A 13,335-nucleotide genomic window follows, 5' to 3' on the forward strand; every position below is an offset into this window, starting at 1 on the left:
ACAAAATCCTACAAACAGTTAGAGAAAAGAGCAAATCACATACAAAGGAAAGTCCATCAGAATCACAGAAGATTTCTCAACACAAACCCTTGAGTCAAGGAGAACTTGAACTGAAGTATTTCAAGCCCTAAAAGAAAATAACTTCCAATTTAGACTGTTGTATCCTGCAAAATTATCTTTCAAAATTGATTGGGAAATTAGATATTTCCACAACAAGGAACACTTGAAAAACATCATGAATACCAAAGCAACACTACAAACAATTTGAAAGAATACCCTAGAAAAAGACAATGAGAGTCACAATCCCATAAGACCCAACAGGCAAAGTCATCAGGCAGGGTAAGAAACTAAAGGGAAAGGAGGAAAAATAAAAGAGCCAACAACAGTAAAACATCATGACAAGAACAATTCAATATTTATCAATTATAACTATCAATGTTAATGGTCTCAATTAGGCAACCAAAAGAAATAGACTGGTAAATGGATTAAGAAGCAAAATCCAACAATATGCTATATACAGGTAACATACCAAATCCAAAAATAAATTCATAGGCTGAAAGTAAAAGGATGGAAAACAATTCTCCATGTGACAGGAACCCAGAAAAAAGAAGGGGTAGCAATCTTATTTGAAGATAAAGTAGATTTAAAACCAAAACTAATTAAGAGAGAAGGTCACTGTATCCATATAAAGGGAGCAATCCAAGAAGAAGAGATGATAATCATAAATATATATGCACCAAACACTAATACCTCCAACTATACAAAACAAATATTAATGGACATGAAAAACCAAATAAGCACTAATACAATTGTAGTAAGGGAACTTAGTACCCCACTTTCACAAATAGACAGATTATCTTGACAAAAAAATCAAAAATTAAATAATATAACTGAACCAAGCTTTTGAACAAATGGATTAATAGATGTCTACAGAGTGTTCCACCCCACAAAATCAGAATATACATTCTTTTCTGCTGCACATGGGACATTCTCCAAAACAGATGACATGCTATTTCATATAACATGTTTAAGTAAATGCAAAGGAACTGAAGTTATACCTTGTGTATTATCAGACAATAGTGCAACAAAATTGGAGATCAATAGCCTAAGAAACTGTAAAGTCCCCACATACACATGGAAATTGAATAACAGTCTCCTGAACAACCAATGGATCACAGAGGAAATTAAAGAAGAAATTAAACAGTTTCTACAATTAAAGGATAATGCCAGTACAACATACAGGAACCTATGGGACACATCAAAAGCAATTATATGAGGAAAATTCATAGCAGTGAATGCCCATACCAGGAAAACAGAGAGAGCTCAAATAAACAACCTAATGCTAAACCTCAAGCTCCTAAAAAAAGAAGAGCAAGACAAACCCAAAGCTCATACAAGAGAGGAAATTATAAAGAGCAGAGGAGAAATCAATGCAATGGAGACTATGAAAATGATACAAAAATGAAGGAAAGAGTTGGTTTTTCAAAAGAATAAATAAAATCAATAAAACCTTAGCCAATCTTATCAAAAAAAGGAAAGAAAAGGCTCAATTCCACGCAATTAAGAATGAAAAAAGTGAAGTCACAATAGATCCAGCTTCATGCAGAACACCATCAACACCTACTTTGAGAAGCTGTACTCTAATAAAATGGAAAACACAGAAGAAATAGACAGATTCCTAGATAAATATGAATTACCAAAGTTGAACAAAGAAGATATAAAATTTCTAAACACCCCAGTTAAAATCAGTGAAATTGAAAATGTAATTAAAAAAATATGAACAACAAAAAAAGCCCAGGTCCTGATACCTTCACTGCTGAATTCTACAAGACATTTAGGGAAGAACTATTGCCAATACTCTTTAAACTTTTTGATGAAATTGAAAAGGAAGCAATACTTCCAAATTCATTCCTAGAAGAAAGTGTTACTTTGATTCCATAACCAGGGAAAGACCCAGCCAATAAGGAGAACTACAGGCCTATTGCCCTAATGAACATAGATGCAAAAATCCTCAATAAGATATTAGCAAAGAGAATACAGAGGGTTATCAAGAAGATCATACGCCCTGACCAAGTTGGATTTATCCCAGGGATGCAAAGATGGCTCAAAATATGTAAATCAATTAATGTAATATACTATATTAACAGAGCTAAGGACAAAAACCATATGATCATCTCAATAGATGCAGAAAAGCATTTGGCAAAATCCAACACCCATTCATGATAAAAACTCTACAGAAAATTGGAATAGAATATCTTTATCTCAACCAGATAAAGGCTATCTATGAAAAACCAACAACTATCATCATATTAAAAGGTCAAAACCTGAAAACTTTCATGATAAAATCAGGAACAAGACAAGGATTCCATTATTATCATTCCTGCTCAATTTAGATCTGGAAAAATTAGCCACAGCAATTAGACAAGAAAAAGAAATAAAAGGAATAAAGATAGAAAAGAAAGAAGTTAAATTCCTGTTCAATATAGATCTGGAGAAAAGATAACCTATTTAACAAATGGTGTTGGAAAAACTGGATTTCAGGCTGCCACAGATTAAAACTAGATGCATATCTATCACCAAACTAAATATCACTAAACTAAAATCAAAGTGGATTGAAGATATAAATATTAAAACAAAACACTAAACTTGCTGGATGATAAGTTAGGTAGAACTCTTGAAGACACTGACATAGGAAAAGACTTTATAAACAAAACCTTAGTAGCATGGAAACTAGCACAAAGAATCAACAACTAAGATCTCATCTTATTAAAAAGCTTCTGCACTTCAAAAGAAGCTACCCAGAGAGTTAAGAGACAGACAACCTACAATGTGGGGAAAAAAATTTATCAGCTGTTCCTCAGACAAACAACTACTATCTAGAATATATAAAGAACTTAAAAAAAATCAGATGCCCCAAATTTAAACACTCAATTCAAAAATGGGCATCTGAAATGAACAGACACTTCTCACACAAAGAAGCAAAATAAAAAGCAAATAAACATATGAAAAAATTTTTAGCATCACTGGTCATTCAAGAGATGGAGATGAAAACAACACTGAGATTCCACATCACCCCAGAAAGAATGGCTGCTATCAAGAAATCAAGCAATAACAAATGTTGGTGGGGTTGTGCAGAGAAATGAACCCTTCTTCATTGTTGGTGGGAGTGCAGACTGGTGCAACCACTGTGGAAATAAATATGGAGATACCTCAAAAAACTAGGATTAGAGGTCCCATTTGACCCAGCTATTCCTCTGCTTGGTATCTTCCTAAAAGTATTAAGAGTCATACCACAGCAATATGTATGCATCCATGTTTATACCAGCACAGTTTATAATAGTTAAGCTTGGAAACAGCCCAATTCCCCATCAGCTGAAGTTGGGTAAAGAAGATGTGCTTTGTTTTTTTGTTTTTTGGGTTTTTTTTGTATATATAAAAAAGGGAGTACTACACAGCCATAAAGAATAAGAAATTAGAAACATTTATAGATAAATGGATGCTCATTGAGGCGATACTCTGAAGTGAATTAAATAGGACATGCATGTAAATGCTAAATACTTTCTCTGGTGTGAGAAACTCAAAGTGTAAATAAGGATTAAAATTGATAAGTGATAATGTAAAATAGGAAGAAATAGTCCAAAAGTGGGAGGGGTAGGGGAAAAGAAAGAAGGGAAAGGAAAAAATATGAGAAAAGGAATAAATGGAAACAGTCTTTGTAAATAAGGAGGGGTGGAGGAGTTGTAGGGAGGGCAGGGGAATGGGAAAAAAATAAGAACCAAGATACATCATGTAAAAGTACAAGATCCCACTGATGAATGTAAATGTATTGCATCCCTAAAATATATCAATAAAATAATTTAAGGGAATAAAAATTATCCTATAAAATGTTTAGTATCTTGATAGTTGAAATAATTCAGAAGGGTTATTTTGGCAGGAGAAACATATTTTGTTATAGTTGTCTGGTTGAGATAGAGTGAATACTCCTTTCCAACTTCAGTATTTTCTTCAAAGAGGCCCAGTATGAAAATTCCATGCAATAGTACTTAAAGAAGTAAACTTGGATTGAATGAAGGCACTAAAGTTCCTATATAAACTATCCTTTTCTGGAATAAAAATGAAAGCTAGTATCAATGCCAAGTAAAGCACGCATGTAATAACTCAGAAGGGAGCAATATTACATGCATGCTTTACTTGGTATTGATATTGGCTTTTATTATCTATCTATCTCTATCTATCTACCTATCCATCTAGCTCTGATACTTCGTATTGGAACTGGTTTTTATTATTGAGAGAGGCAGAGAGAAAGAGATTACTTGTAACGAGTGATAAAATTAAAGCCAAAATAGAGTAAAATTCACTACAGAAGTTTAGGGAAATATTGCACATCTGATATTCCAAAGGGAAATGTAATTGTCTAAAACACAACTGTTTTATCTGGTTTTCCTTTTTCCTAGTAGTCTAATCCCATTATTTTAAAATTGAATAAATGTGTTTTTTGGACCATTTTGCTTCATGAGCTTCTTGCTCAATAGACTGTGAGCCCACCTGGTGGAGGTATATGTTCCTCTCACAATGTAATTCCTCAGACTCATAAATTTCACAGAACATTTATTCTAGTTTGCTTTCAGGAAATAAAAGATACTAGTAAAGAGGCTCTCCATAGTATACATTTGGTTTATTCTTTTTCTTGCTTTGTCTCCATGTGGGGCCACTCAGGCTAAGTTTGCTGTGGCCAGAATGACACAGCTCCACTTAGAAATGCATACATTCCTACGGGGGCCGGGTATTTAGCTCAGCGATTCGGTGGCCTGCCTTGCAAGCGCAAGGACCCGAGTTCAATCCCCGGTACCAAAAAAAAAAAAAGAGAGAGAGAAATGCATACTTTCCTACTAAATGCATGTCATATATCTTGGTTGGATTGAGCCCTAGTTTTGGGCTCTTCTATATTCTTTAAAGACTTCAGCTAAATATGTGACAGAATATAGCATGCTGCCTTCCTCCAGGTTCGTGTGTTTAATAGAGTAATCTGCAGTTTCCTCACTTCCTGTAAAAATAGTCCCTGTCAGTGCATAAGGAAGAAAATTAAAAATAAAATTGATTCATTCTAAATTCTTCCAAATATATAGCCTCATATTTATTAACCTAAAAATATTTTAAAAGCAGTACATAATCTGTCCATGAATTGAGAACGCTAAAAGGATTCAGTCCAATAACAAAGTCCCACCCCTCTAAGAAACAATCTATTTGGGATATATCCCTCTCAATAAATTGGTATAACATGCAGAATTCTTTTGTTTACAGAAATAAAAACAATTTATGGTTTTGCTGTTTTTTGTTTGTTTTTGTTTTTCTTTGCAGAGGGGGGATAACAGGGATCAAACTCTGGTGCTTGCACATGCCAGGCAGGTGGCAGAACCTCTTGCTAAACCCCAAGCCCTAACAATTTATGCTTTATTTCAATAAAAATCCCTTAAACAATTTGGATACTGACTTCAACTTTGATTTTAAGTGCCCAATGAAATGTCAAAAGCAATATAAGCTTCCATAAATGGAACAATTCAACCAGCCTATGAAGAAAATGACACACTAGATTATTTAAAAAACTTGAAGAGAGTTGAAATATTTGTCCTACTAGCTACTCTTATACTGATGGCCTTTAGGAATGGAAACTTTCTACAGTATATCCTCCTCACTTCTCTGAACATACAGCCCTTATCAGAAAAATGGGTTTTCTGTTGTAGGTTTGAAGAAAAAGAAAGCAAGTCTTAAAGTGCAGGAAAAGGCAGAGATGAGCAAATTTATTTAAGATTTGCACCTGGTTTTTAACAGCTGTTTTCATTAATTTCATTTAATTGTCCTGACATCAAATTAGCCATTACAGTGGATCCAGAAGACAAATCATGAAGAGAAACAAGAAACAGAGAAAAAAAAAAAAAGTACAAATTTCAGTAACTTCTTCAATAGCTTTAGTTTGGTGCTGGTGTTTTAGTATCTGAATGAACTGTGGTCTGTTTTTCATTACAACCCATGCAGAACTATTGCCTGTTTTGTTCTACAATTTTTGGTCATTTTGGCCTGATGGTGACTATTTTGTTTTGTTTTCAATATTACACAGAATAAACTTGTTGTAGCCACCACCCAAAACATAAAAACCTAAAAAAGCTGTTTTGTGTTGAGAGTTCCTGATGACACCTTCCAGAATAAATTGAGTATGTTAGTTTCCCTGACTGCTATCCAAGGTGCAGGTGCAGGTGGTAGGCAAGAAAGAAAGAAAAAGAAAATAAACCTAACTTATAGTTGCTAAATTAGAATTAGTCTGTCAGGTTGATACATTGAGATTAAGTTTTGATGCTTTTCATTTTGAAGGAGACTAATGCATGGACTTTCTCACTTTGCTAAACACTAACTTGCACATATCTGTAAAAACAAAAATAGATAAATCTTCATCTTCATAATGTTTGGTTTTAATTCCATAGCCTTCATGTGAAGGCAAAGGTGGAAATTATTAAAAAGCAACTATTTTTACAGAGACCAAATTCAATTTGTGTTATCAAATAGAATGATAGTCTCGTTGCACTTAGAGATTTTGTTTTGAAAGACCTCTTCTTACACTCTTCAATTGCTTTCCTTAAGAAAGTAATAGTCAAAAAATACACATATAATTATATTGTGTCTGATCACAACAATACTAAGGAGTCAATGTTACCTGCAGAATTAAGTCCAAAATATGCAAAGTAACAATTTTCCTCTAAAATCTTGACTCCTTCCTTTTTTCTGTAAAAGACCTTAAGTGGTAAAATAGTTTATTCTAGCAACATGATCTACACAATTTGTATTCTGAAATCTTTCTCTTGAACATCAACCTTTCCAAACTCATCCATTCTGTTTTCTTGTAATGAATTTCATTCCCCAGAAAGAATTCTCTAAATTTTTCTCCAACAGTATTTAGTAGATATTTCTCCTGTAGGTACATCTATTGCATTCCCACATGGACAAGAGCAATATAAGAATATTAGAATTACTTTACTTGTTTCTTTTCTACTAGAAATTGAACTATTGGGTGGCAGAAAACATGTATTAGTTTCTGTCTTGTGATACATAGTACATTTTTTAGTATGGAGGAGGCATGGAATTTTTTTAATTATTGAATTAAGTCGGACTACTATACCCCAATAGCTTAGGATATATATGAGTGTTCTCTAAAATGTGTCAAGGTTATATTTCTATGTGAAATAGGGGCAGCTTTTAAAATGATTTGGGTTCTACCACACTTCCTGATTTTAATATCACAACAAAGAGGAGATTAGGAAAAATAGCATATATTACAAGGAACACTCCAATTTTCCAGTAAGATTTAAATCATCCAGAAGATGCCACATAGAATTCAAAGATAGGGCTGGGGATTTAGCTCAATGGTTCTGCAGCTTGCCTCGCAAGCACAAAGACGTGAGCTTGATCCCTGGTACCCAAACAAAAACAAAATAGAATTCACAAATAATCTAACACAACCCTTAAAAGTATATGGGATTCCTAGATAGCAAAAAATCCTAAGCCACATATATAGTAAAATGTATTCAAAAATATTTGCAGGAGAGAAAAAATCTTGACCTAATGATACGTCAACTCCAGAATTCTGTGAGTTATTTATAGCCAAAGCTCGGATGCAATAGGACCATCAGTAAATTCATTCCCAGTCAAAAAATGTCACTAAAGCTTTAAAGAAAATAGAAATTAAAATATGTTCCACATGGGAAAGTTTTCTTTAGCCTCCCTTATTTTTTTATAGGAAATCAATTTGTATCACTGATAATATCATTCACATCAGACAACCCAAAGTTGTTAGGAGTTAATTTAGTTTTATGCTGAAGCAATTTGATACTTGTTCTGATTTGTGATTTTCATTTTATTTGTTAATGAAAAAAATTAATGAGCAATGTTACCAGAAATACAACTCATCAAAGCATCAGCATCACTAAAGACGCTTGCCACATCCTGTACACTGTGATCACGGTACAGCTGGGACCGGGACCACTGTAATGGAGGAGCCATCAATCAGATAGCAGAGGCAAGATTTCAGGGCATAGGATCCCTCACACATACCTTTGCACTGATTTGTGTTTTTGTCAAGAATTGCCTTTGTGGATACAATTTTTCCATACCTGAAAAAGAGGGAAAAAAGTCCATGTTATTATAACTCAATGAAGACCTTAAAATACCTTAGTGAATGTCAAGGCACACAAAAGTGAACATGAATAAACCAAGTAAAACAGTTCTTAACTTCTATAACACGCCTGGGTGATTTCCTCTCACTAGCCCTTCTTCGTAACTCAAGAATGCACCTCCCTGCGCACCTAAGCACTGGGCTGCACCTTCACAGAGTGTATCAGAGCTGTCAGAGGTGGCAACCGGTGGTTGTATGTGATTGAGGAAGGCAAACCACAACCTTTGGACTCTTGAAGGGAAGCAGGAGCACAGGCACCAGGCTGAAGAAGATCTGCATCCCATTCTAACCCTACTTTCTGTTGTAACCTCGAGCAGTTTATCCCAACTACTCTAGGCCACAGTTTGATTTCTTCTGCGAAACTGAAAAGCGCCATATGTCAAGTCTTCTGATTCAATCAACTTTCACATCTTAGACAATAGAGTGTAGCAGTTAAACGTACGGCACCAAAGCACCACGGCTCCACTCCAAATTCAGTTTCTCCATATATTGGTTCAATAAATCATGTATACTCTGAATCACTTCATCATCTATAATGATATAGGTACATTTATTAATAAGACCGATTACTCATTTGCAATGATTTAAATCTATTTAAATATATAAGACGAAGATGATATTATCTTCCTTTTAAGGTTGTTGTGATAACTGAGTGGGCTGTACCTGACATGCTGAAGATGGTGGATGATACAAAAGAAAGGTCACTAAATGTTACTCTTTCTCCCAATTATTCTCTATGGTATCTGCTACATAACAACAGTCCTTGGTATTTTCTGAGGTACAGGAGAAGTAAAAGAAGGATAAAGCTTCTGTCACAAATGACAGTTTACAGCATTACTAGACTGACAAAACTTCTAATAAGAAATGTGGCAGCTAAGGTTATTTTCTTAAAGGTGTTTTACATTTACAATTTACACTACTATTTTTAATGTTAGACATTTTATTAAGAAGGTTTTTCACCATACTTGTTCACACAAATACAAGATTTATGCTTTTTCCTTTGTTTTGTATTACCACAATGCCCATTACTTCCTCTGCACTGTCATATAAGCTCCAAAACCTCCCAACCCCCACCTTTCCCACCTCTCAACAGATACTACCATACAAGAGCTACATGTCATCCCAAGAGTTTCTGTCTCAAGAAAATCACCATTAAAATTCTGTCATATTTGAATACTCATTTAGCAGAGAATGATTCACAGATCACAACCATCAACTAGAGGTAATGTTTACTGAGTTCAGGCTAGTTAAGCAAATAAACATTTGTAAAATGTATGTAATGAGAAGGAAAAACAAAGGAAAATTTTGCTGAAACTTTCCACCAAAAGTAGCACTAACACAGTCTATGACAGGTAAAAACTGGAAAGAGAAATGAGTGACAATATTTAAAACTAACACACATCAGGCATAGAAGTCTTTAAGATAAAAATCCTTCTTAATTGGTTTCTAAAGCTACTCTTTAAATTTTTATAGAAGTAGCTTCAAAATTAAAATTTAGCTCTATCTTTTAAAGACTAAATTAAAAATTACTGTATTTCATAGCAAATTATATTTGACAGTGGGACTCTAGGCCAATGGTGTGCATATTGTCCCAGTTTATGAATATTACAAGGATGTCTTGTACTTCATTAAATGTGTTTTATGTAAAACTACTATCATTACTTTAGAGCAAAAAAAAAATCAAATCTTTTCTTGTGGAAAGCACTTGTAAGTACTTAGGCTGTCAATTTTTTTTTTCTAAAAAAATAAATAAGTAAAAAGAACTTTATTCTCCAGAGTATATGACAATGTTGGCAGAAATGGAAGGTCTATCTCACACAGACATATGCCAGAAAAGCAAACTGTGCTACCTCTTGACTCCCCAGTTTCTAGTTACACTGTAAGAGAGACTTTCCAACAGGGCACGATCACAAAACAATGGAATAAGACTTCCAAGTGCTACATGCAGCATCTGTTCTGACAGGAGTTGCGAGAATTCCAAACCTTTGCATTAACAATTACTTTGCAGAGCTTTGAACAAGAGAAAGCACTTAATGGGCCACTGATTACAATTCATGTCTGAACTCTCACGATGACAAACAGGTCCTTTCTGCATGACTGGCACTGTGTTCTCCATGCCTACAGTCAACAGTTCATGCGGGTAAATAAACTTGAGGCTATCTTTAATAGGTCGAACCCACTGTAAACACCACCAATATAATACACCTGAGAAGAATTCAGTAAATGGTTCTTCCTGATGTTTTGTCGAAGTATACTCATACTAGAATACATATGAAATGTATGCTTTTTACACATTCTAAAAGAGAAAAAAGGGACTTCTGAGGTAAAAAGTAATCCTAAACTGACTTACTCTTTCCCTTCTTAGAGTTTAGATCAAGACTTAAATCTTCATAAAGTTTTTCTTCTACCCGACCACCCACAAATGGAAAGCAAAATCTGATACCAGAGAACAAATGTGACCAGGTTCCTGAGCGATGCCTGGGACTAGACACCAAGCCCTGGTCCCAGGAGTGTCCTGGCTCCACGGAGCTTCCCGGGTAAAATGGTTTTCTCCATCCTCTCCTTTCCCACAGTACAAAGAGATAAAAGACTGTCCACAGTCAGCTTCCTTAGGGGGTTGAAAATCTTGAGAAAAAACAGATGAATGAGGTGTACAGTTTTGTGCCATAATTCTTTCCATGTGGGTCTTCTCCAGCTGACAGAGGAGAGAGCACTAAGGCATTCTTCAACATTAAAAATTACCCAACTCCGTAACTACATACTCACGGGCTATGCAGAGTGCTCATGGAGCTCTCTAAATACTGCTAGTTACATATATTAAAAAAAATCATATTCTAAGAGTGCTTTTTAAAAGAGTAGGTATTCTATAATAGCTTCTCGTGCAATGTTTGGTGTTTTTATAACTGAATTTTATAAATGCATATGTTGTCTATTATATCTTCATAATACACTTACCTTAGTTTGTCAGTACAGGTTTTATATTCACTTTTTAAAAAATAACTAGCCCTTTTATGGCATCTATCTTAGTTAAATGGCATCTAAATCAAACTATATTTGTTGATACACTCGATTATTTCACATACAAGCCTAATTTAAACTAATGGCATCTTCATTTTCCAAAGCTGGAGAGAAAATAAGAGCTATTATGGATCTACTCTTCATGAATTATGAAGACATCAAACTGGAAAAATATTTCTATAAAGAATTTATTTTTAAACCCTTTGCTGAATCACCCACTGTGTATATTAATTCAAAAAATACAGGCAGAGACTGAAAATAGTTTCTGCAGTCAATTAACTCTCAGTGAAATCGTTTTTCACATGCTTTCTATACTAACACCAGACTAGAAAAAAGGTATCATATTTATTTAATGGATGAAACATTATTCTTTTAGCAAATGTGGTTGTTTGCCTACTTCTAGATGGCTCGTTCATTCTTTGGCATTTGGAGATGCTAATCGAGTCTATCTTTGGCCATAGGAACTCAGTTGGAATATGGTAGGGCTGTGATAGATGATTCCAGTAAAGTTTCCTCTACAAGTTCATAGCCATCAATATTCTGAAAGATTAGCTATTTCAATCTACCAACAAGTGGTCAAGACCACACATAACAGTTATAGGCTCAAACGTGCCTCTGTCCCCAAATTAATATATTGACATCTTTGCCCTTGGTACCTCAGAATTCAAATGGCAGGGGCTTTTAGAAATAATTAAGGTAAAATGAAGTCACTTAATCCATTAAAATTAAAACGAGTCACTTAATCCAACATGACTCATGTCCTTATATGAAGGGACAGACACAAAGGGAAGATATGAGAAAGAAACAGAGAAAATACAGCCACCTGCAAGCCACAGAGAGGGGCCTCAGAAGACCAACCCACCACTGTCTTAGGATTTCAGACTTCCAACTTCCAGAAGTTTGGGAAAGTAAATTTTTGTTAAGCCACCCATACAGTGGTATTTTGTTATGGCAGGGCTAATGACCAACTGTAAAAACCTCTTTTCCCAGGTATGGTAGCTTTCCTAAAAGGAGCAGAAATGAGAGGATCAATGGAAAATATTCTTCCTTTAAATACTTTGCTGAATGATTTTGCACTTGGTCCTGCAAGACCTCACTTGAAACATCCAAGGTCTTCTCCTGGAGCCTTTGTGTGTGTGTTAACAGAGGCCTAGGAGCTTCCCAGAGCTTCCCAGAAGAGACAGCTGTTAATCCTTTACCTGGCCCTGGGCCTTGTAGTCTCTGAATTCCCTGCATCCCCACCTACAATCAAACTCTTACATCGTGGATCCACACTAGGTAAATCTTACAAGTCTATTTCAGAAGTCAAACTGTATTTTATTTACATAATATCTTAGGACAAACACCCTACACACAATACAAAATAGGTATCTAGAAGGAAGAGTTGGAGAAGTGTTCTTAGAAGAAGGAAGTGCTTAGAAAGGGGCAGTATTTTAACCATCAGAGATGCTTTAATGGGTGTGGTGATGCATGCCTGTAATTCTAGCATCCTTGGCGATTTAGACAGGAAGATTGCAAGTTCAAGTTCAACTTGAGCAATTTAGAGATTTAGTGATACCCTATCTCTTAGAGAAAAAAAAATTTTTAAAGCCTTGGAGATGTGGCTCAGTGAAAAGGCTTTATTCAGTCCTACAATGACATTAATTAATAAAGTAAACAATTAAAATATTTTTAAAAGGTTTCTTTTCTAAGACAACTTATTACTAGTTAGAGAATTATTTTAATGCTATAAATACATTCATCGGGAACCCAGGGTGAAAAGTGAGGCTGCATTTCATCTTTGACCTTCTCTAAGGAAATTAATCTAAAACTGCAACGTGCCCCAGAATGTCTCGGAAGGTTTGTGAACACGGACTGCCGGGCCCCATTCCCAGAAATTCTGACTGTGTGGATATGAAGTGGGCCTGGAGAATTTGCATTTCTCGCAAGTGCCCAGGTAAACCTGATGTGGTTGGTGGTGCTTTGAGAGCCATTGGTCCAAAAGACAAACACAAAGTGCAGTCAGGATTGCAGAGATGTAGGAGCTTTCTGCAGCAATCAGAAACCCGTTTCATAACTGCAAATGTTTCCTATTGTTCAGGTAATACTCCACGTGA

At 35.1% G+C, this 13,335-nt stretch overlaps 1 protein-coding gene across 7 annotated transcripts in view; it reads right to left on the minus strand.

The window, feature by feature from the left end:
* Nucleotides 1-13,335, minus strand: part of Rbms3 (RNA binding motif single stranded interacting protein 3) — a 1,373,556-nt gene that overhangs the window by 466,298 nt on the left and 893,923 nt on the right. For all 7 annotated transcript variants that reach the window (XM_010638264.3, XM_033757090.1, XM_033757089.1 and 4 more), the window contains one exon: nucleotides 8,101-8,159. In XM_010638264.3, coding sequence (XP_010636566.2) covers nucleotides 8,101-8,159 — 59 coding nt within the window. The remainder of the gene's footprint in view (nucleotides 1-8,100; nucleotides 8,160-13,335) is intronic.

The sequence above is a fragment of the Fukomys damarensis genome, unplaced genomic scaffold (genome assembly GCF_012274545.1).
Source record: "Fukomys damarensis isolate Sample0158 unplaced genomic scaffold, DMR_v1.0_HiC HiC_scaffold_28, whole genome shotgun sequence".
NCBI classification, from domain to species: domain Eukaryota; kingdom Metazoa; phylum Chordata; class Mammalia; order Rodentia; family Bathyergidae; genus Fukomys; species Fukomys damarensis.